Genomic DNA, 21,502 nt, shown 5'->3' on the forward strand with positions numbered 1-21,502 from the left:
TTTTGAACTTCTAAATTATTTTTTAATATCCCAATTTCTGTGTCCATGGCGTTTATAGATTCAGTCTGAATGCTTGCTAGTGTTCCAACATTTTTTCTCCACAGCAGCTTGAAAAACCATTTTCATGTTCTTCATTATTTATTGGCTAAGTAATATGACTTTCCCTGTTAGGTCTTAACACGTTAACATTCCTCCTCAGATGTTATTAAAGCTTATTAAAAGTCATTTAGAAGGACATGCTCTGCTGCACTGTTGCAGCAAATGATTGCCTTTTGTTGACTCAGGAATTTGAAATGCTTACTGTGGCGTTTTAATCTGTGTGGAATGAAACACTTTAGCAGACAGACAGACAAGCACCGGCACGTCTCGTCTAATATGTCTTTGTAATAAAAGAATCTGGGCGCAATTTACAGTGTTGTCTTTATGAGGTTCTTGCATAAGTGGTACATTAATCACCAAAGTCTCAATTATGTCCAGTATGTAATGCGAGTTATAAATATGTAGTTCAGTTACATTTTTTTCATTTGCTTCAGTTTAAATAAAGTCCCTAAAAAGAAAAGAAAACATAATGAAGCAGAGAAAAAAGTGAGCTGCTCATTAGTTCTGATTAGTTCCTAATCCTATGCTCCTGTGAGTAGGACGTCTTTATCTGTCTGTATTAAAACTGAATAAATGCCAATACGACAAACATTTTGAAGCAAAAATAAATGTCCGGCTTTGTTCTGTGCAGCCACTTAATCAGTTTGCAACTCTTTGCATTAGCTTCCCGAATGAGGAGCGTTTTTAATCCATTCGTAGTCAAATGTGGTGTCTTGCAAAAATAAATTCAATGAACAAAGCAAAATATAAAAAAGCATTTTGACTTTATATTATATATATATATAGACATGCATGCATCTGATTGCTATTAAGATTGTGATATTTCTGGTCTTGGAAGGATGGCTTGCACTGAAATGCACCTATATGCCTAAATTCATTAAGTTTCTGCCATGTGATTGGCTAGATATTTGAGTTAACCATCACTTGAACAGGTATACCTATTAAAGTGTCTGGTTAATCTGTATATGAAATAAGCGTATTTTGTGCTTTTCATGCAATTATCAGCAAATACGAGGATAAACTTGGAATAAAGAACTGATTTCTTAAAATCAGTCCTCTATGGGCCTCCTGTTATCAGTGACTGGTTATGACTTATGGATGGTTGGTTACATGTGAGGTTAAGCAGAAATGTTTTATTATTTTCAAAAGTAAAAAAAGGGTGAACGAGAAGAATCTACTAGTTCCTACCTTGAGGAAATGCTTGCTACAGCTTGCATCAACACACCATGTAAACTTTACCACAATCTTGGCAGAAGAAATAAGGAAATAATGTCTTCTGTCTGTACATGACACATCAATAAATCTATAGATAGTAATACCATCAGAAACATTTTACCCCTAGTTGTTTCAACTTGACTTAATGGTTTTACTGTAATATTTACATTGTATTCTCTGATCCACCGACAGATTTCGGGCCACTTTAAGTTATTGTAATGTCTGTGTGAGCAGGCCTCAGATGTGGTCCCGGAGAATTCAGAGGTGCTGAATAATAGTCGGGGACCTGCTTTGCTGATCCAGTAACATAAGGGTACAGGACTATTTTGGCTCTACAGCTGTGGCCACTATCTGCGATAACAGTGCTGGAAGCCCTGTGTGAAAGCAGGTCATCGGGCAGCAGGGTGATTTCAGAGGCGCGGTATTTAGGGCAGGAAGGAGAAATTGGCCTGCTGTAAGGAGGAAGCATCAAACTGGATTTGCAAAGTGCCTTTCGCAGGTGTTAAGATGAGGTGTCACAGTGATATCCTGCTACAACTCAACAGATTCAGCGTGTTTTAAGAATGTGATCTAAAACAAGTTTTCCCAAAATTAGACCTTAAATGAAACCAATTTAAGTGATTGACACATGGAAGCATCAACAAAAACAATGACTGCCATGCCAACTTTATGAATGTGATAGACCTTCATTGTTTGTGAGATCTGTTCTTAAAATGTTTTTAAAACTACATTAAAAAAAAAGAGTCTGGTATTAATATGATGCATGCAGTTAGTTTACAGTGTCGTTTCTTCCCTGTTTGTGTAGGTACGAAAGCATATAAATGATCTTTATGAAGACTTACGAGATGGACATAACCTGATCTCGCTGTTGGAGGTTTTGTCTGGAGATACACTGGTGAGTTCATGTTTTTCTGTTACTCTAGTCATAAACACTGACAGTGTTTTGGTACTTGTGGATCCAGTTGAATTCTTAGCCTGAGGAGTTTCCTATGAGACCAGTCTTACAAACCCATTCAGATTCTCATTTGACTTTAATAAACAGAGTGCGAGAACTGTTCTTTTTCCCATGGGGCACTATGTCATACCATCTCATAACTGATGCACTGGCCCTTCCCTCTTCTTACTCACATGGCTTATTGTGGGAGGGAGGGATTCTTGGGAGAAAACCATCCAATCACTTTTTGTATCCACCAAAACCCACTCATCAAAATCCCACTTTTAATGAATTTTCCTCTCTGTCTTCTCTGTGACATCAATGCAACTTCCTCATGTGGTCATTCTTTTAATTTTTTGAGCTGTTCTACTCAGTCTAAGATGAATGTGAGCAGTAGAGTATGTCTTTTGTTTTTTACATTCACATTTTGTTACTTGTTTATTTGTGATAGTAGTAGCAGTATTACTTCTCAAGTTGTGCCAAGCTCATGTGGGATTTGATATAACATTTAAGTAGTCTGTCATTCAGAAATGTAAACTCTAAATCAGCTCTGTGGTTGCCCACTGTGGTTTCTGACACATTAATTGGGGCACTTAACAAACTTGCTAACAAGCTTTTTCGCCCTCTAACTCCTGAGGCTGCTTTTAAAACAAGTGATATAAAATGTTGCATCACAGCTCAGAGGAATAATCACTTTACTTTCAATGCTTCACTCAAAACAACTAAAAAACAGTCTCTACCCTCATGAGCACGAAGCAATAATTTAGAGTAAAATGCATGTGAAATAAATAAAATTCAAGGTTCATTTATGAAAACAATTAATTATTAAAGAGGATACACTTGGTTTAAACTGATGTATGCTAAACACGTCAATTTAATTTGACAATATGCATTAAATTAAATATTTTTTATTTGACTTTATATATACGATGTAAAATCTTTTTAAGTGGGCAGAATTGCATTGAAAAAATATAAACAGTTAAAGTCAAAGCATTGGGATTTCTTTAGCAACACTTTGCTGAAGCCACTTTCTGTCATGCAAAACCTGGAATGACCAGGAAGTGAAACTGAGATAGATTTTTTTTCCCAACATCACCAGTCACATTTTTTTTTTTAAATTTCTGTTTCTGACCAGCATTTTAAAATATGTTAATCTGCAGTATCGAGTAGTCGTACTGTGAAAATGTATACTCAAACAAAACTGAAAGTAAAAACTATGTAGCTGCAATGCTTTGCTCCTGAAGTACTGCATGTTTTCAGTATTGAAGTATTTCATTCATCTGTTAACCTGTTAATCCTTTATTTACCCGAAGTACGTTCAGATATTTTTTGTGCATATTGTAGTACATGTCAGTGTTAATATGTTGCTAGTCTGTATATTTAGACTGCATGTAGTCCCATGCAAGGAATCCCAGCAGTTATTCCCCATTAGTATGACTAACTTTCATCCTCCTGCATATCTGTTTTCTGTTTACATCCCACTTTCCTCCTCCTCTGTTCTCCACTCTTTGACTTGTTTCTGTCCACTGTCTAACTTCCTTATGATTTGGCCGCTGTGTGTGTCCATGTCTTCCTCTTCTTCCCCATGTGTTGCCTTTTCGATGATAAGCCAAGGGAGCGTGATTTTCTGAAGACTTTGCGGTTGGTGAGTGGGACAGACGCATGCGCAGTTGAGCAGCATGGAGACACGGTGGATGATGATAAGGGGGTACGTGTGGCTTGCCCTCCCACCCCCTTTAGTAACAAACTAATTCAGGGCGTGCTGTGACCAGTTAACAGAAGCACAGACACAATCCCACTATAGGATTTGTGCTTACTGTAGTCTAAAATACTTGCTTTAGCAGGGACGAATTTTACAACTTGGCCATTTTATTTTTCCTTCTATGAAGCACTTTGTTTCATAGTCACCTTTTTTCATGAGCACATTATAAAATTTCTTTCATATTAGAATGTGATACCGATGGCACAGAAAAAATGTGCCCTTGATCCAAAGACCCAGGCTTTTTAATTTTCAGTTTTTGTTCCTGTTAAAAAAAGACAGAGCGATTTGGCTCACTGATCTTGCAAAATCATTAAAAAGATTCAATAAAATATGACAGAAGCTCTCCATGAAGCTTGGGTCTTTATACTCATTTCACTAGCTTTGCGCATCATTAGTCATACAGTCAAAACTCTTCAGTCTTGCGTGATGATCTGGACATTTTTCATATGCTGCTTTTGAGAAGAAGGCTTCAAAAGGGGAACTGAGTACCATTCACTACCCAAATGGGGTTTATATTTATGGTGTCATTTCATCGTTACTAAACAAAATAAGGTAGCTGAATGCAGTGCAAGTCTTTAGCTGCTGCTGCATCCTGGCTTGAATGCATTTTCCATTTCATGACCTCATTCAGTGGCCCCTGACTATTCACAAGCATCTGCCGCAAGTGATCATATTATGCAACTTTCTGTGATGATTTGAAGACAGACATGCAAATAATATTGATTTATTCAGGTCATAGGAAGCGTGATTTGTTATGACATGTTCAGGTGGTAATGGTGGAAAATGTTCTAAGATGGTACGTGATATGTAGCATATCTTCTTTAGGGAGATGGCCACTGTTGTTGTGCAAAGAGCTTTTGTGTGTTTGCTCTTTTATGTCATCTTACCAGAATAGTGGGTAAGAACCTTAGACGCATGTCCTGTTTCCTCCATGTCATTTGTATTGTTTTAAAATGTGTCCTTTAACATTGAGAAGATCCTGATTTGCACACATGGCTCCCTTTCCCTTTTTATGTCCACAGCCTCGGGAAAGAGGGAGGATGCGCTTCCACAGACTCCAGAATGTACAGATAGCGCTGGACTATTTAAAGAGGCGGCAGGTAAGGAATAGTGACTGGAGTAATTTCACCAATATTGCCACACACTCTTTAAATTATACACCATCAGCTTGACTATTGGAAATCAGCTTGCATACAAAGCTGAAAAAACAGCTGAAAGTTTCCATAAAAAGTAGCTGTAATTTTTATACTTTGATTTGGTAATGAATTAGAGTTAGATCCAAATGTTTTTGGCCAATTATGCTTTTATTTTGGTCATTTGACCTCTGTATACCACCACAGTGAATTTTAAATAAAACAGTTAATATCTGATATAAATGCAGGCTTTCAGCTTCAATTCAGGAGGTATTACAAAAGTACTGCATTAACTGTTTAGGAAAGCAGTTTTTATGGACAACCCCCCATTTTCAGAGGCTCATAATTAATTGTTTAGTGGTTAGACATGTTCTCTCATTATTCCAGATAAAGCATTAATTCCAGATTTTGAGCTGGAGCTTTGCAGCTGCTCACTCTAAATCTCGATAGGAGTCCCGTGGAGGCCGTCATTTGGCTGAAAACCCAAAATGAGCCAACTAGAGAGATATCTAAGATTTTAGGAGTGGCCAAGTCAATAATCTGGTACCTTCTTAGAAAGGAATGGACTGACCTGCTCAGAACCAACAAAAGGTCTGCACAGAAGACAACAAAAGTAGAATATAACACAAATCTTTATTTGTTTATGAAAATCAGCTTCTTAATATCTAACCCTGTCGAGCCCACATTCTTGAGGAGGTAGGTGTATCATTACCAGATTTTGCATTCAAGAGACCCTTTCATAAATAGAAATACAGTGGGTTTGCAACAAAGTGGAAGCCACTGGGTGCTCTCAAGAAACAAGAAGGGCAGATTAGAAACAGCCAGAGCCACAAGTAAAACCAAGATAAATTTTTACCAGCGTGATGGGAAGAGAAAAGTATGGAGAAGGAGAGAAATGGCCTTGGAGCATTTCACCTCATCTATCAAACATGATATAGAATATATCATCGGATGGGAGTCTATGACTGCCACTGGAACTGGGTCACTAGTGCTTATTGATGCTGTGACTGCTGATAGATGTAGTAGGAAGAACTGTGTACAGAAATGTACTTTCTGCTCAGATTCAGACAAATGCTACAAAACTGACAGACAGAGCTTCACAGTACAAATGGTTAATGACCCAAAGCACACTACCAAACCAAACCAGGCTCTCTCAAGGAAAAAGAAATGGCATATTCTTTAATGACAAATGAGTCACCTGATCTCACCCCAAGAGAGCATAATTTTCAGATGTGAGACCCAAAAGGAAGCAGCAGCTGAATGTTGCTGCAGTAATGGCCTAGCAGAGCACCTCATAGGAGGAAACAGCCTTTGGTGACATCTATGGGTTTTAGACTTCAGACAGTCATTGACTACAAAGGATTTTCATTCAGCTACTAAAAACAGCCCTTGCAATGCTTTGTTAAACCCCTTGAATTAAAACTGAATGTCTGCATTTCAGTTACATTGTCATTTGATTACAATTTGATTAATGTGCAGTAAAATTGTTGTGTTGGTGTACAGAGGCAACATTAATTAACTGTCTCATGCCCTCAAGAACCTATGGATTTAAGTACACATAAAGGCTTACAAATGGTTTACACAAATATATCAGTTCATGTTTAGGGGTAGCTATCTGTTTGTTTATACAGCAAAAAAGCTGATATCTGGGTTCAAGCAGGTTCTCAGACACTGCCACCATCAGACACAGCTGGATTCATGGCATTTTTCTGTTTCCTTACAAAAAATTCATGAAACATGAACAGTAATAGCAGCATTTAAGGAGCGCTGACTGCAAATCCCAACAGTGGGATTTCAGAGAGCTTTGATTGCATCCCCCTCCCCCACCATGCTCAGGATGAGAAGATGAAGGCAGCCTGGTTGAGCCACAGCCAGATGTGACGTAAGGCTCGAGACAAAGGATTCATAGATTGCAACAAATGAGTTGTCCTATTGTTTTGCTTCAGTACATACCAGACACATGATGCAACTTCTGTAGTCATAGCATGTAAACTGTCCAAGCTGAACTTTGATTGATTACAGCTGTTACAGATGATCTGATGGGCAGTGGATGAGTTCCTTATTAAATGCTATAATATCTAACCGTGGTCAGACTATTTTCGTTTTTTAGTAGTTTCCTGCTTTATTTGAAGGGGGTGTTTAAAAAGTGCACTTTTTTCATTATATTATGTTATAAAACGTTTAATTACTACAAAACATTAACGAGTTCCCCTCAGTGCCACACTGTGATTATGGTAACGATCTTCCCTAGCACAATACAATGGCGACTGTGCCCTCTTGTGGTGGTTGTGGAATGACAGGCATAATATGGAAGAGGAAAACTCATTGTTAGTGCTTAAAGGTGAATATATATAAAAAAAGAAGAAGCAGGCTATGACTACTTAAATAAGTCTGCATGTGCTAAATTTGCATTTCCTTCTACCAGGTCAAACTTGTAAATATAAGAAATGATGACATCACAGACGGCAACCCAAAACTGACGCTGGGATTGATCTGGACCATAATTCTGCACTTTCAGGTCAGTCTTGCACTCCAGTTATTTTTGTCACCCTCATGCTTTTAATTGCCAAGTAATTAAGATCTTTGCATCCTCTGCTTTTGAATGTCTTGTGTTGGGCTAAATGAGGTCAGATGTTTTAAAATTAGTTAACGACATTACTTGGGTGTTTCTGTTTTTAACCACAAGGTGTCAAAGTTGTGCAGCATTTGTTATGCTGAGTTTAGTGAAGGACATTATTTATGTTTTCAGTGTTGCCATAGCACCATAGCACCATAGGGGTCCAGTTTAGCTTTCCTATTAAATTTGTATGATTAACTTGCTGGATTGCCCAATAGTACAAGAGTTTAATGAATTTTCTAAAGGCTAAAGTGAAGGAGACTGCTACATTTTCATAAGCACCCCTACTGGCCAAAGCCATGCCTCTAATAAAAAACTGACAGATCCCTTTAAAAAGTAAAGTGTAGAGACAACGGGTCAGAACCTACAGACACCCAGTCTGTACTTTTATAATACTGAAGAGGTGTTACTGGTACAGAAGACGAAGAAAACGTGTATTTTAATGCCTGCAGAAGCTAACAGCTTAAAATGTTTTCAAGAGTTATAAACGCAGTAACACAAAAAGAATCAACTATTAACTTCATGTAACCTTGGACTGTCTTATTCTGCTGGATAAAAAGGCGCAACAGTTTGTGGTGACATAGGTCCTTGTTACCGTGGTTAGTTTTGATAAGTAACTTAGCGACAGTGTTTACTTAGATCATACTGACCTAAGTAAACACTTGTGAAAAAGTACTTCGTAACTGTTGTTGTAAGAAAATAACAAACTACATTCGCTGTTTCATGCAAACGTGTGGGAAAAGCAGCATGAACATTTAGAAAAGCCTGATGCTTTGAATGATTTATCTGTCTAGACTGATGTAAAAAAAACAGCATCCTGTACATGAATTTAAGCCATGTAAAGTGGAGACTGTAGGTGTGTGTGGGTATGTTATTTGTTGGAAGGCTGTTTGCTTGATATAAACATCAGCCTTATTATGATTCCTGAGGAACATACTTAAGGACACTACAAAAATATCCAAAAATGTTTACAAGTTAGACGAAAAATAACCGCTTATTGATTTCATATATATTCATTACTTTAGCCATTTTTTTCTTGATGCCTTTTAAGTTTCTTGAAACCCCTCTCTGGATTTCATGGTGGTCATATCCACTGCGATGAAAGCATCTGCCATCACAAGGCCCGTCTTCCACTGTTGGGATGCACCAAAGAGAAACTGTGTCCCCTCTCAGGCCCTGGAAAATCATCCAGTTGGGCATATACACTGGAAGTTCATCACTGTCACATTTGGTAGATGAATTGCTGTAGCCAAAGGGTGACCCAAGCACCTTTCTAACTTCTCGATGTTCACTGGGCAGTAGGTTCCCCCCAGCCACAGTCCTGGCCCAGCCACCGCAACAGACCACCACTTGCAAATAACCCTTCTTTCCAAGATCATCATCTCACCACGATCATCAAGACGACACCCATAATGCCACTGTGATGGGACATGCTTGCTATACTTCACTGCTTCATTTGTCAAGCAGAGATGTCTTTCTTTGCAGAGGCTGACTCCACATGCAAAAAAAGTCTTGTATATTTGCACTAGTCCAGATTAGTAGCTTTAGTTAGCTCTTAGTGGGTGCTGACCAGCAGTAGATTGGTTGGCTCCCTTCGTCACCCTGTTGGCAGTAGCAGCTATATTTACAAATGATATAGATAATTCTTATAGATATCGATATCCATATAATACATCTCCCCTCCAACACGAGCACCTGTAACGCCTCCCGTCTGAAGGGAACGCCTCTGTCGTACCTTCTGATATTATTCAGTGTGTTTCCCGTGTTTGTTGTTGCACTGGGAAGTATCAGCAGCATAATTCTACTGCTTCTATTATAGCCCCTCCAGTAGTATTCAATATCAATTGTGTAATTTAGAATCACTATCATCACCTCTGATGGTGTTTCTTCACCCCTGCGTGAGTGTCATCATCTGGCCTGTGCACTTGATGTGTGAAGTGCTTCGTCACAGCTTGGCTTTGCTTAGACACAAAGCTGTTTATGAGCACAGAGATGATGTGACAAGTTGTTACAGACACAGCTGATTCATTTGTAATTAAGTTTGTTAATATTCTAAGCATAGTAAAAAAAAAGGCTATTCCTTTTGATAAGAATGAGTTCTTACCCCTTCTGAAGCTGGTTTGCCAAGTGCCATACCCTCCATCAAGCCCATCATCAACATTCATCTCTCTGGGCTTTTTTCTGTCTTTCTTGACAATTTACTTTAGTTCATGTTTAATTCATATCCAGTTGTAACATCAGATGGCTCCTAGCAGCCTAAAGGGCCTTTAAGGAATATTAAATGTCTAAACAAAAGGGAAATTACTGAAAAAGATAATTGTTTTTAATGTTCTCAGTATCTCGGGAATGTTTGTGCACACATTGGTACAACTAAGCATTAATGTGCATTAACAAAAAAAGCTTTGGGGTATCGTGTGCTCTAGAGTTGGTTATATTTCCTCCTGAATGCTCTCAGAAATATTCTTTCACTGAACAGTGGCACATTATGCCAAGCGAGCTAGTCTGCATGTGCGTGCCAGAAGAATGTGAGTGTCCACCCAGTATGCAGTATTCTTCTGAAGTCTAACAGCATGCAGAAACTTCACCCATCTCAATTTCTTTTGTTAGATTAATTGTACTTTTGGCTCGTGGCAGTTGTGAGTCAAAAGAAAAATATTGCAATAATAATTCTGTGTCTTACAGGCATATAGCATTAATAGAACAAACATCTCTCTGACTAGCCCTGAGTGAATTAATAGAGGAAAAGTAGCTGATATAATTTTTCTTGGACATGCTGACAGGTAGCGTCTGCGAGGATGCCAACACCTGCTGCTGTCGGTCTCACGCAAGCCCTTAAGCTGTGGATTTGGCAGCGAGGGGCCTGTTTCTTCTTGATTTAAAAAGGATACAAGGGTACTTCAGGAGAAAACTTGAGCTTTACTGAAAGTGTACAGCTTTGGTTTTTATTAAATGTCACAGCTGATAGCACACTGGCATGTATGAACTCAACACTACTTTTATATTGCATGAAAACAAAGGGTTGTTTCCATGACACTTTTTTCTTATACCTGCAGGCTACTTTATTATGACTTATGCAAATATTTGACTTCAGTTAACTCGTTATGTCGCTATTTATTGTTTATTTCTGTGTGTGCAAGAGGTTCCCTTGCTACACAAAGCCGATGATATTCCTATTCTCAAAATGGTGCACACTATATTTATCTTTATTTTTTTTTACCTGTGACATGGGGAACTAGTACAATATAAATTTTAGTGTGGAGGGCTAGATGCCGCTGGCATGACAAAGCACTGCTGCTGCTGACTGAACCAGTTTGTTTTACCCTAATGAAGTAATGAAGTATCACTCTTTCCATGTGTGCTGTCATTTACCTAACACACACACACACACACACACACACACACACACACACACACACACACACACACACACACACACACACACATTGATGAGTTATTCATTCATGTTTTATTTCATTCACTATAGAGCTTACCATTAACAAAAATCCAAATGCTAACACACTCTTTTGAAGATATTAGCATGTTTACTATCAGATGTATGAACATAGGCTAATACTGCAGCTTGGCCAACGTAGTGGCGATCGTGGCTCAAGAGTTGGGAGTTCGCCTTGTAATCGGAAGGTTGCCGGTTCGAGCCCCGGCTTGGACAGTCTCGGTCGTTGTGTCCTTGGGCAAGACACTTCACCCGTTGCCTACTGGTGGTGGTCAGAGGGCCCGGTGGCGCCAGTGTCCGGCAGCCTCGCCTCTGTCAGTGCGCCCCAGGGTGGCTGTGGCTACAATGCAGTTTGCCATCACCAGTGTGTGAATGTGTGTGTGAATGGGTGGATGACTGGATATGTAAAGCGCTTTGGGGTCCTTAGGGACTAGTAAAGCGCTATATAAATACAGGCCATTTTAGTTGTCTCATGAGGTGAACGTGAGAAGAAGCAGGAGTGACCGGCAGTTTGGACTGTGCTGGCTGTCAGGTGACTTTGACCTTCAGGGACTCGTTTAAATGTTACTCTCAAAGCTATTTTAAGCTTTCCTGTGTGGTGGGATTATAGTTATACTTTAACACACTTATTATCCACTTTTTTCCCCTCATTTTTTCTGCAGTGCGTTTGTCCCGCTCTTTCTCAGACAGTGTTTTAAGTGTCCAGTGTTATATAATTCTTTGAATTGCTAGAAGAGTTTTATGCGGTGAATCATTTCTCGGGCACAGCATTTGCCCCCATGTGAACTGCTGCCATGGTGATCAGCTGAGATCATATTGTTTGGTTAAACCATTGGACTTAAGCCCAACCTCTGGCTCAGCCATTGTGCAGAGTTTGAGCGATAGACAAAGTGAAAGCACTATGTTGTCCGGCTCGGATCTGCCTGAGCTTGTTCTGCTCTTTTTGGCCTATGTATGTTGCTGTTTTTCAAAGCCATTCTGACTCGTCGCATTAAACGGAACTTTAAACTTGTTGAACCAAATTCTCAAGCAGCATAGCTCGTGATTTTCTACTGGCATGCACTTTCAGTTTGAGATCCTTCTCCTCTTACCCAAAGAAACATTATGGCATTACATAAATATTAGGACAGGAAAGAGGCGGCTATCATATGCGTGTTTACTGTTTTGTTGCAACAGACTTGTCATCCTGAAACAGGTCTATCCACAACTCTTTTTCATTCCTGCTCTGAGGGCTACCAGCACACGTCTGTGTGTGCATTTATGGTGTTTGTGCTGGATTATCAAAGCCAGAGAAATGTTTCAAAGGTCAAAAAAGATTCCAGTGTCAGAGGAGAGACGCATGAGAGAGCAAGTGAGAAATGCAGAGTGAGAGAGACAGAGAGAGCGAGGGGCTGACCGGTTCTCCGCAGTCAACAAAAGGACGGAGGCAGCTCTGCTCTGAGTGGAGCCAGCTTTATGTCTGGCTGCCCTGCTAAGCGCTGCTTACGGTGCTCTACTTGCAAAGCTGTCAATGGCTTCATGTCGATGGGATCCTGCTGTTTTAGATTGAGTAGAGCTTACTGGATACTTCGCCTGAAAACCGGTCGCTGTTTGGAGCTTAACATTGTGGATGTTTAGGACACCATATGATTTACAGCCATGGGAAACACCTGTGGTTGTGTTCGGGGTCCGAAAGAGGAATATTATTTGGACCCCAAAAGGGCTCCTTTGAGACCTGAATCCAAAGATCTTAAAGGTCGCCGCTATTTTCAGAGAAAAAAGAGGAAATCGGAAGACTTAAAGCCTGCTGGATCTCTCAGAAGTCCTGAAAGTGAGACTTTTGTTACAACCAAAGCAATCTGCAGTGGTGGAGAGTGTAAAAATGACCCAGATGGCAACACAGGAGAAAACCAAACCAAGCTGGATGAGCCATCAGGAGTGGCCAAATCTCTATCTAGGCAAGACAGCATCAGCAAAGGTGTTTATGTTGGAGAAATACCAGTTCTGATCCTTCGGGATGGTCAGACTCAACCTCTTGCCACAAGGTTAACGTGCAGGTTGGAAAAGTTTTCTACAAACCAGGCAGATGGTGACAGAAGGAGGTCCTCTGTGGAAGAGAAGCTCCATGGTGTCAGCACTACTTCCAAAGGTGTCCCGGCTAAGGAGGGTTTGCTTGTAAAGAAGCTTCTACAACGCCAGTTAAAGAGGGCGGTTAGCTTTGGAGCAGTGGAGCACACGCTACGGACACTAAGGGGTAATGACAGACCTGGAAGTGAGGAAACCTTTGCCAAGATTATATGGGGCTCTCAAGCACACCGAAGGAGGAGACGGAGGGCCTACACCTGCTCTGGTTACGTAGAACATGCTCCAGCTCTGGCCAAATGTATTTCCAGCGAACACGAGGTAAACCAAGAAACCATGTGCTATTTGTAGGCGGTACAGGGGTAAATCATGTAGATTAGGGAGAAGTCTGAAACTGTAACAGTGCAATGGTGGTGTCCAAGTACATGATAGATGATAAAATAGGTCACTCTGCATTTTTAAAAGCTTTTTGTAGACACAATAACTAAAGATCACGTGAAAGAAAATGATTTGAAAACCATTTAGGTCACATAATCACATTAGCTAAGAACTATTGTTTTGAACTGAGAAGAATATACTGTAATAGAATAATTCATTATACGTGTATGTTTTTGTATATTTCATATAGAGCATTTTTGATTTGTATTACAAAAATTTATATTATACTGATGATCAGTACATACAGTACACAATATTTTAACAGTATTTCAAAAATAGTTTATAAATATGGAAAAAACAGTGAAAATAAGCTCATAATTGTTGTTTTACCATTTGTGAGCGAGTGAAAGCATTTTGTATAAATGTGTTTTAATGTGCGACTATTCTGCACTCATCTCAATGCTTTGAGAGGAAATTCAGTAACTGTACTTGTGTACCTGAGATTCACTGATTCAATGCAAATCTAATATTTTGGTCCAAACTTTTGTGTGTTTGTTCTATATAAGGCACATCTATAGATCTCCTTATAGACTGAACAGTTTATAATATTACTGTTATTACATCTAAGAGTAGAGATGTATATGATTCATTTTTGCTTTGCTCAGTTGGCAGATGACTTTATCTTGAAGTATGGGAGCTATTTCTAGTGTCATGCTTCTTCGAAACTTGTTTGTCATTATTCTTCCTCCTTCAAACAAAATCTACAAACTCCTGTTGATGTTATCTGCGTTAGCTGGCTAACACTATCAGGGAATGCTGAGAATCATTCAAATTTATCTTCATCTTCATCTCTTTTGGTCATTAGCAGCAACTTATGGTGAAACAGAGAAGAGAGAAAACTGTAGTTCTCCACAGAGTAAAGTTTGGTAGGAGATAAAGTAAATATCTGTGGTGCATTATCAATTGGCTGTTTGGGAGGAAGTGTCAGATATGTGACAAAAGTATTTGCGCTTTCATATTTAACTTTGTATTCACGTATGCAACAAAAAAAAGTGTAACCTCAAACTATTTTGCAACTCAGTCACATCAGTAGTTTTTGGCACTTTTTTCCCCATTTGTTTACAAAAATAAACAAAAAAAACATATCAGAGAAATAGTTACTCAGATTTTGCTTTTGGATATTTAACAGCTCAAATATTAATTTGTATTTTTACATATTTTTATTATAGTATTGTAGCTTCAGTGGGTTATGGAGGCTAAAATGTGCAAAAGTAAATGATATAGTGAATCACCCTGAAATGCATCCCTGCTGATGATCCACCAAATTGCTGTTAGTCTTATTAAATCTCCTTTACCCTTGTGTTGTGTTGTGGTATGGATGCCACAGTCATATGAAGGCATTCAGTTAAATTAATGAAGTTAATCAGATTAAGCTCTTTAACACTTCTATTTTTCACTTTGAAGAAAGCTGTGGTTACCCTGGCTTGTCCGTAATAATCCCTGGTTGGGAAGTTTGACTTACCACCACAATCATAATTAAGTCAGATCTATACTCAAGTGAAAGATTGATATTTTGATTTGCAGTCATTTATATTTGGTGGCATGTTCTGGGAAATCAAAGCCCTTTCACGTGTATACATGCAAACAGGAGACAGAAGCAGCAAGTCCTCAGCACAGAACATGGCGTCAGTGACAGATATGAGATTCTCAATGTGAAAGCTGGAGCTGGGTTGCAAAGCAGCTTGCAGATGAGCATGTAAGTGCTCTAGCAGCCTAAACAGTTTGATTTCCTGTATGTCGGATAGTGAGGTGCATATTGATATCAGATAAGCAATCAGCTGATGTGGACTGGCATTGAGATCAGCTGATCCGCTGGAATTGTGGCTATAATATAATAATAATAATAGTAATAGTACAACTGTTGCATAATTGTGCCCGATTGTGCTCACTATATATGGTTTCCGTTTAAAGCATAAAAGGACTAAAGTGGTGTCCAGTTAAACAGAGGTTTATACATCGCTGTATTTTATTCATGTGTATGTTAAGGATTTTGTTGTTCTTTTTTTGCCATGTTTTTTGTTGTTGTCACCATGTTCCCTACCTGAATAGATTGATTTACTGATCAACTGACTGATGATTTACTGAACTGACTGCAGTTCATTCTGTAAAAAACCCACAGTCTGTGATTTTTCTGCTTTATGTGTAAAGCCTTTCTCTCATGCATAATGTTTCCATACTTTCGGCTACTTGGTATCTGTATTCCACAAAAACAAACTCCTAGAAAGTTTTGAACCAAAGTTAAAGAGATTTTCCAGATATGAAAATAAACTTTAAAGCTAGTGCACCAAAAACACATTTTTAATACACGTTATAAACACACAGCTGTAAAATCAACCTGTGACGTGGCAGTGTTTGCTTTACGTCAGTATACCATACTGAAGCTGTATAGTGTGCTGTACAACTATTGGATAATTTATTATGCAACTCTGTCTCACGTTGCTGGTATGTTCCAGACATTTTCAGCAAACTTTTTCATATTAATCAAATCAAAACTAAAACTTTCCTTATAGAGTTGAGGATCCTCACTGTGAGCGAGTTATCAGGCACGCAGGTGTCGATCCAGCAGTCATTTAAGTTACAGCCATTGGTGTTGCTGTTCTTGCATGCCCTTCCCCTCATATTAATAATAATAATAATAATAATAAAATTTTTTATCTATAATGCACTTTCAAATAAATTGCTATTTGAAGGTAAAAATGGGAAATAAATAAAAACAATACAGTTAAAAACAGATAAAACAAAAGAGAACAGCAATAAGAACCAGTAAAAACTTTAGGCATAAGATTAAGACCAGCAGGATAGAGTGAACAAGCTGGTCTTTAACTTAGCTTAAGTTAAAGATGGGGCACGAAAAGAAAAAGCACGCTGCCCAGTAGTTCTTCTTCTGGCTTTGGGAACTTTTGGAAGGCCAAGGGCCTAAGATTGGAGAGGATGGGATGGAACACAGAGGTGCAAAAGGTCAGAGAGACATGAAGGCGCCAGACCATTTAAAGCCCATTATAAAACAGGCAAATCAGTGAAGATAAAGTTTTAATGCCACAGAGCAGTGCATCGCAAGTTTATGTGTTTGATTTGATGTCTTTGAACCCTCAGGCGTGGAAGTCATGCCAGTTCATTTCTGCGTTTTGTTTTTTTGTTTTGCCTTGCGGCAGATCTCGGAGATCCATGTGACGGGAGAGTCCGAGGACATGACAGCCAAGGAGAGACTGCTGCTCTGGTCCAAGCAGACGACAGAGGGCTACGTAGGTGTGCGATGTGAAAATTTCACAACCTCGTGGAGGGATGGGAGGCTATTTAATGCCCTTATTCACAAATACAGGTACTATAACAAACACACACACAACACAGCATGTTTTTGCAGAACAATAGTGCTTTTGGTTTTCTTTTGATTTATTCAAAAAATGCAGCTAATATGGACATCACTGCTTGAGTTTATTTTTATACCTTTAGTTGCCCTATCCTTACAGTAATACACCGTGTGTACCTTACCTCTACCTACCTCTGCCTCTTTCTATTACAGACCGGACCTTGTGGACATGAGCCGTGTGTCAACACAGACCAACCGATCAAATTTAGAAGATGCATTTTGTGTAGCTGAACAGCTGGGGGTGGCCAGACTACTGGATCCTGAGGGTAAGAGTCACATAGAGAGTCATTCAAATCATGAAAAATAACTCTCAGAGTGCAGCTTGCTCTTGTTTGCTGTCATTCGTGACCCCTGGGTTTGTACGTTTCTCATCAGATGTTGACGTCCAGTCTCCTGATGAAAAATCAGTCATCACCTACGTCTCAACACTGTACGATGCCTTCCCCAAAGTACCCGATGGAGTTGAAGGAGTTAGTCCTAATGTAAGTTAAGCGACTTCAACGAGTCCAAGTTAAAATGTTAAGAAATCCCTTATTTCTCATGATTCTTCTTCTCTTATAAACAGGACGTTGATATCAAATGGGTGGAGTACCAGAACATGATCAAATACCTCAGCCAGTGGATCAAACACAATGTGGCCATAATGTCAAGTAGATCATTCCCCAATAACCCTGTAGAACTCAAGGTATGGCACCACAACAAGATGAGCTCCAGTTATTCCGTTTTACACTGTGTTTGGAATATAGGCATATCTGTATGTCTGAAAGGTAAAGGATAATTGCAATTTAATGCTCAACTTAAAGCGATGCTAATGATGTGAGAGGGCAGCTGCATCCGTTTGCTGCATGAGAGATTATTATGCAGGGGGTACAAAAAAGTGATCGGACACTTTTAAATAAGTTGTTTTTTATGTAATCGCCTCTTTATTTTACAGGCACTTTATACACAATATCTTCAATTCAAAGAACATGAAATCCCACAAAAAGAAAATGAGAAAACAAAAATCAAAAATCTCTACAAAATGCTTGAGGTACACATGTGCACGATTGGATTACACATTTCCTGCATTTATGGTCTTACACACTGCAGCGATAATAAGTGTGCCGGCGTTGTCCCTGACAGATGTGGATCGAGTTTGGACGTCTTCAGTTACCCCCAGGTCATCATCCGAATGATGTGGAGAAGGAATGGGGTAAACTAATTGTCGCCATGCTGGAAAGAGAGAAGAGCCTGAGGCCAGAGGTGGAAAGGTAGGTGTGCACTTTTTCTGCCCAGGCTCATCCTAATGTGATTTAAGGTCTCATCTTTATAGTCTCTATAAACTAATTTATTTATGACTTTATGGTTTTAATGGGCAGAAGAAATTAACTCTGCTAATGTGTAGGCGCATAAGTCAATGTAGTGGGTATTTAATATGACAAACTGTGTGTGTGTTGGAGGTCACATGCAGAAATCAAACCATCACTGATGAGCTGCTTTTCTTTAAAAAAAGGATAAACATGAAGACACATGCTAAGTGAGTCTGCAAAATATTTTCTGAGGGTGGCGTGAGGAGAGTGCTTCGGTGTCGTATTGCAAGCCTGCTAATGGCTTTAATGAAACCAGACACCGATGGTCAGTGTAGCATGTCGGAGAGTGATTTGCCTCATTAAAGCAGAAATCCCCCAACTGATCTAAGATCTCGTTTACATGACATATTTCAGCTCAGGTTTACAGCCAAAGTGCATGCTATGCATATGATGAGGATGGGTTACATTCTGCTTGAATAATGAAGTGCAAAGTCAGCAGCAAAAAAACAAATCTCGATTATCTTGATTCATGGATTACTTTAAAACTGCTCATTCAGTCCTGTGTGGCAAAATTTGCAAATGCAATCAACATAAGTTTGTATGTTTATGTCAAAGTGTGAACCGACGCAGCGACTCGTTTTCTTTGGCGAAGGCTTTCAAGTATTTGAACCCCATCTGTTGTTTGCTTTACAGTGTAGCTGGTATTTCTATGGAAACTCACACATCACCTTCCCAAATTCCCTATGAATGATGGTCGTTTAGACAAGTTTACATATCAATTCCTTCCCCCATGGTCTATAAACACTTCATATTTACTGCATTATTTCGGGGTGTGGTGAAAACTGGCAGAAACAGCAATTACAGCAGTTTGGCTGTCCTCCAAACAGACTCAGTTCTGACAACGCTGTACTGTCTCAACCTGCCGTTTAATTTTTATTCCCCGAGGGCGGCATAGTATTTCAGGGTGGGAGTTTGTACTTGCTCCTCACCTGGCTGTGACACTATAAATATGAGCAAGTTGAAAACAGCTCCCTCAGTTAGGTCTGCGAATGCTTTCATCGAGCTGTCGAATTTGGAGCCCGATATTGTTTCGGGGGATGGTTAGGATGAAAAACAGTGATTTTGTCTGCAGTAGGAGTTTCGCATTGTAAAGTAAGATGGCTTATTTAAGCGGGAGCAACAGTAGTTTCATCAGCTACGGCACTGGTGACACCGTCTACTCTGAGCCTTTACAGATTAACAGCTCAATGTTTCTCAATAACAACATTGCCTATGGATCCAGGTGAGCGCACTGTGTGACAACTTGAATTGTTTTGGGGGGGTGGTCTAGACATTTTGACTTTAAACAAGTGAAAACAAGTAAAATAACTTTCCATCTTTGTTTTTTTAGGCTTGAAATGTTGCAGCAGATTGCCAACAGGGTTCAGCGGGACTGTGTTAACGGCGAGGACAAGCTTGCACTGGCGAGAACGGCCCTGCAGTCTGTAAGCATGCACTCTCAGTTTAATACTCCAGCAAGCTGTGATAAAATAGCAATGAGTTAGAAGTCCTTTCTTTTTCTTTTCAAAGGATGCAAAACGTCTTGAGTCTGGTATTCAGTTCCTAAATGAAGCTGAGATCGCTGGCTACCTGTTGGAGTGTGAGAATATTCTCAGACAACAAGTAGTGGATATCCAGATTCTCCTGGATGGAAAATTCCCATTTGCAGATCAGCTTGTCCAAAGGTACAAAGTACATCCTTCTGTATAAATAAAACACTGAAATTTCCTCATGTCATTAAAAAAATATGTCTCAAATTGTCATCTGCTTCTATACAGGGTGTCAAAACTCCGCGATGATCTTCTAGCCCTGAGAGCCGAATGCTCCTCTGTGTACAGCAAAGGCCGCACCCTGACAACAGAGCAAACCAAAATGATGATCTCAGGCATCACACAGAGTCTGAACTCTGGCTTCTCCCAGAGCATTAACACTAACCTGACACCAGCCCTTACTCCTGCACTCACCCCAGGGGGAATAGGTACCCCTGGGTCCACCTTCACCTCCAGCCTTACGCCGTGCCTCACCCCATCCTTGACTCCTGCCTTGACCCCGAGTCTGCAGCCTGCATCAGTCCAGAGCTACTTGGGGAGCGGTGGTGACATGGTCACAGGTAGCCTCAGGCATTTGAAAAACATGCAGATCCGGAAGCCCTTACTGAAGTCCTCACTGGCAGACCCCAGCTTGACAGAAGAAGAGGTCAACATGAAGTTTGTTCAGGACCTTCTAAACTGGGTAGAAGAGATACAGGTGAGCATCTCTGATTTATAACTTGGTGTGGGTTTATTTTAAGGCACTTAAAATGAGATGCTGAGTATCTGTGTTGAGTTTTTTTTCTGTTGTTAAGATGGAGCTGGAGCGTTCAGAGTGGGGATCTGATATGCCAAGTGTGAAAATGAATTTAGATAACCACAAAAATGTACACAGAGTGATCGAGGAATTCCAAATGAGTCTTAAAGAAGCCAAAATAAGTGAAGTAAGTATTTCTTGCAGTTGCATAAATTTTTGTTAGATGTGTTAGAACCCCCCCCCCCCCCCCAAAAATAAAATAAACATGTTTTTCTTTTCTCAGATTCAGATGACGATGCCTTTAAAGCTCAGCTTTTCAGACAAACTGAACAAACTGGAAAAGCAGTATGAACGACTCTTGGTGAGAGATTTGTCGAGCTTAATATTCCTAATTTATGAATGGCTTTCCAATAAATACTACAACTGCTTACGTGCTTGTTTTTGTCTGACTCGCCCGTCTCTTTCAGAGCTCATCCAGGGAGCGGCAAAGCCACCTGGAGAGCCTGCATGACTTTGTATCACAGGCAACTCAAGAGCTCATCTGGCTGAATGAGAAGGAGGAAGAGGAGGTTGCCTTTGACTGGAGCGATCGCAACATTAACATCTCCAAAAAAAGGGATTACCACGCTGTAAGTCTTTGCTTGTTGAAGCTAGTAAAATCTTCTATCAACAACGATTTGGCTTTCTAGTTTTTGCTTACGTTATAGCTCCATTTATTTAATAAGGCACCATTCGCATCAAAAGGAACTGGGGCTTGAATGTTTAGCTTTAAACTTAAAATCAGTGAGACGGGATATGAGATTTTGTTAGA

General features: G+C 39.7%; 1 protein-coding gene across 1 annotated transcript in view; it reads left to right on the forward strand.

Annotated features, from left to right (window-relative positions):
* dst (dystonin) overlaps positions 1–21,502 on the forward strand; it is a 103,868-nt gene that overhangs the window by 22,944 nt on the left and 59,422 nt on the right. The window contains exons 6-20 of the mRNA XM_026189081.2: positions 2,120–2,209; positions 5,033–5,110; positions 7,569–7,661; positions 16,863–17,029; positions 17,231–17,343; positions 17,453–17,559; positions 17,643–17,762; positions 18,012–18,107; positions 18,200–18,327; positions 19,757–19,850; positions 19,936–20,090; positions 20,184–20,652; positions 20,750–20,878; positions 20,975–21,052; positions 21,159–21,320. Coding sequence (XP_026044866.1) covers positions 2,120–2,209; positions 5,033–5,110; positions 7,569–7,661; positions 16,863–17,029; positions 17,231–17,343; positions 17,453–17,559; positions 17,643–17,762; positions 18,012–18,107; positions 18,200–18,327; positions 19,757–19,850; positions 19,936–20,090; positions 20,184–20,652; positions 20,750–20,878; positions 20,975–21,052; positions 21,159–21,320 — 2,079 coding nt within the window. The remainder of the gene's footprint in view (positions 1–2,119; positions 2,210–5,032; positions 5,111–7,568; positions 7,662–16,862; positions 17,030–17,230; positions 17,344–17,452; positions 17,560–17,642; positions 17,763–18,011; positions 18,108–18,199; positions 18,328–19,756; positions 19,851–19,935; positions 20,091–20,183; positions 20,653–20,749; positions 20,879–20,974; positions 21,053–21,158; positions 21,321–21,502) is intronic.

The sequence above is a fragment of the Astatotilapia calliptera genome, chromosome 13, assembly GCF_964374335.1.
Source record: "Astatotilapia calliptera chromosome 13, fAstCal68.1, whole genome shotgun sequence".
NCBI lineage: Eukaryota > Metazoa > Chordata > Actinopteri > Cichliformes > Cichlidae > Astatotilapia > Astatotilapia calliptera.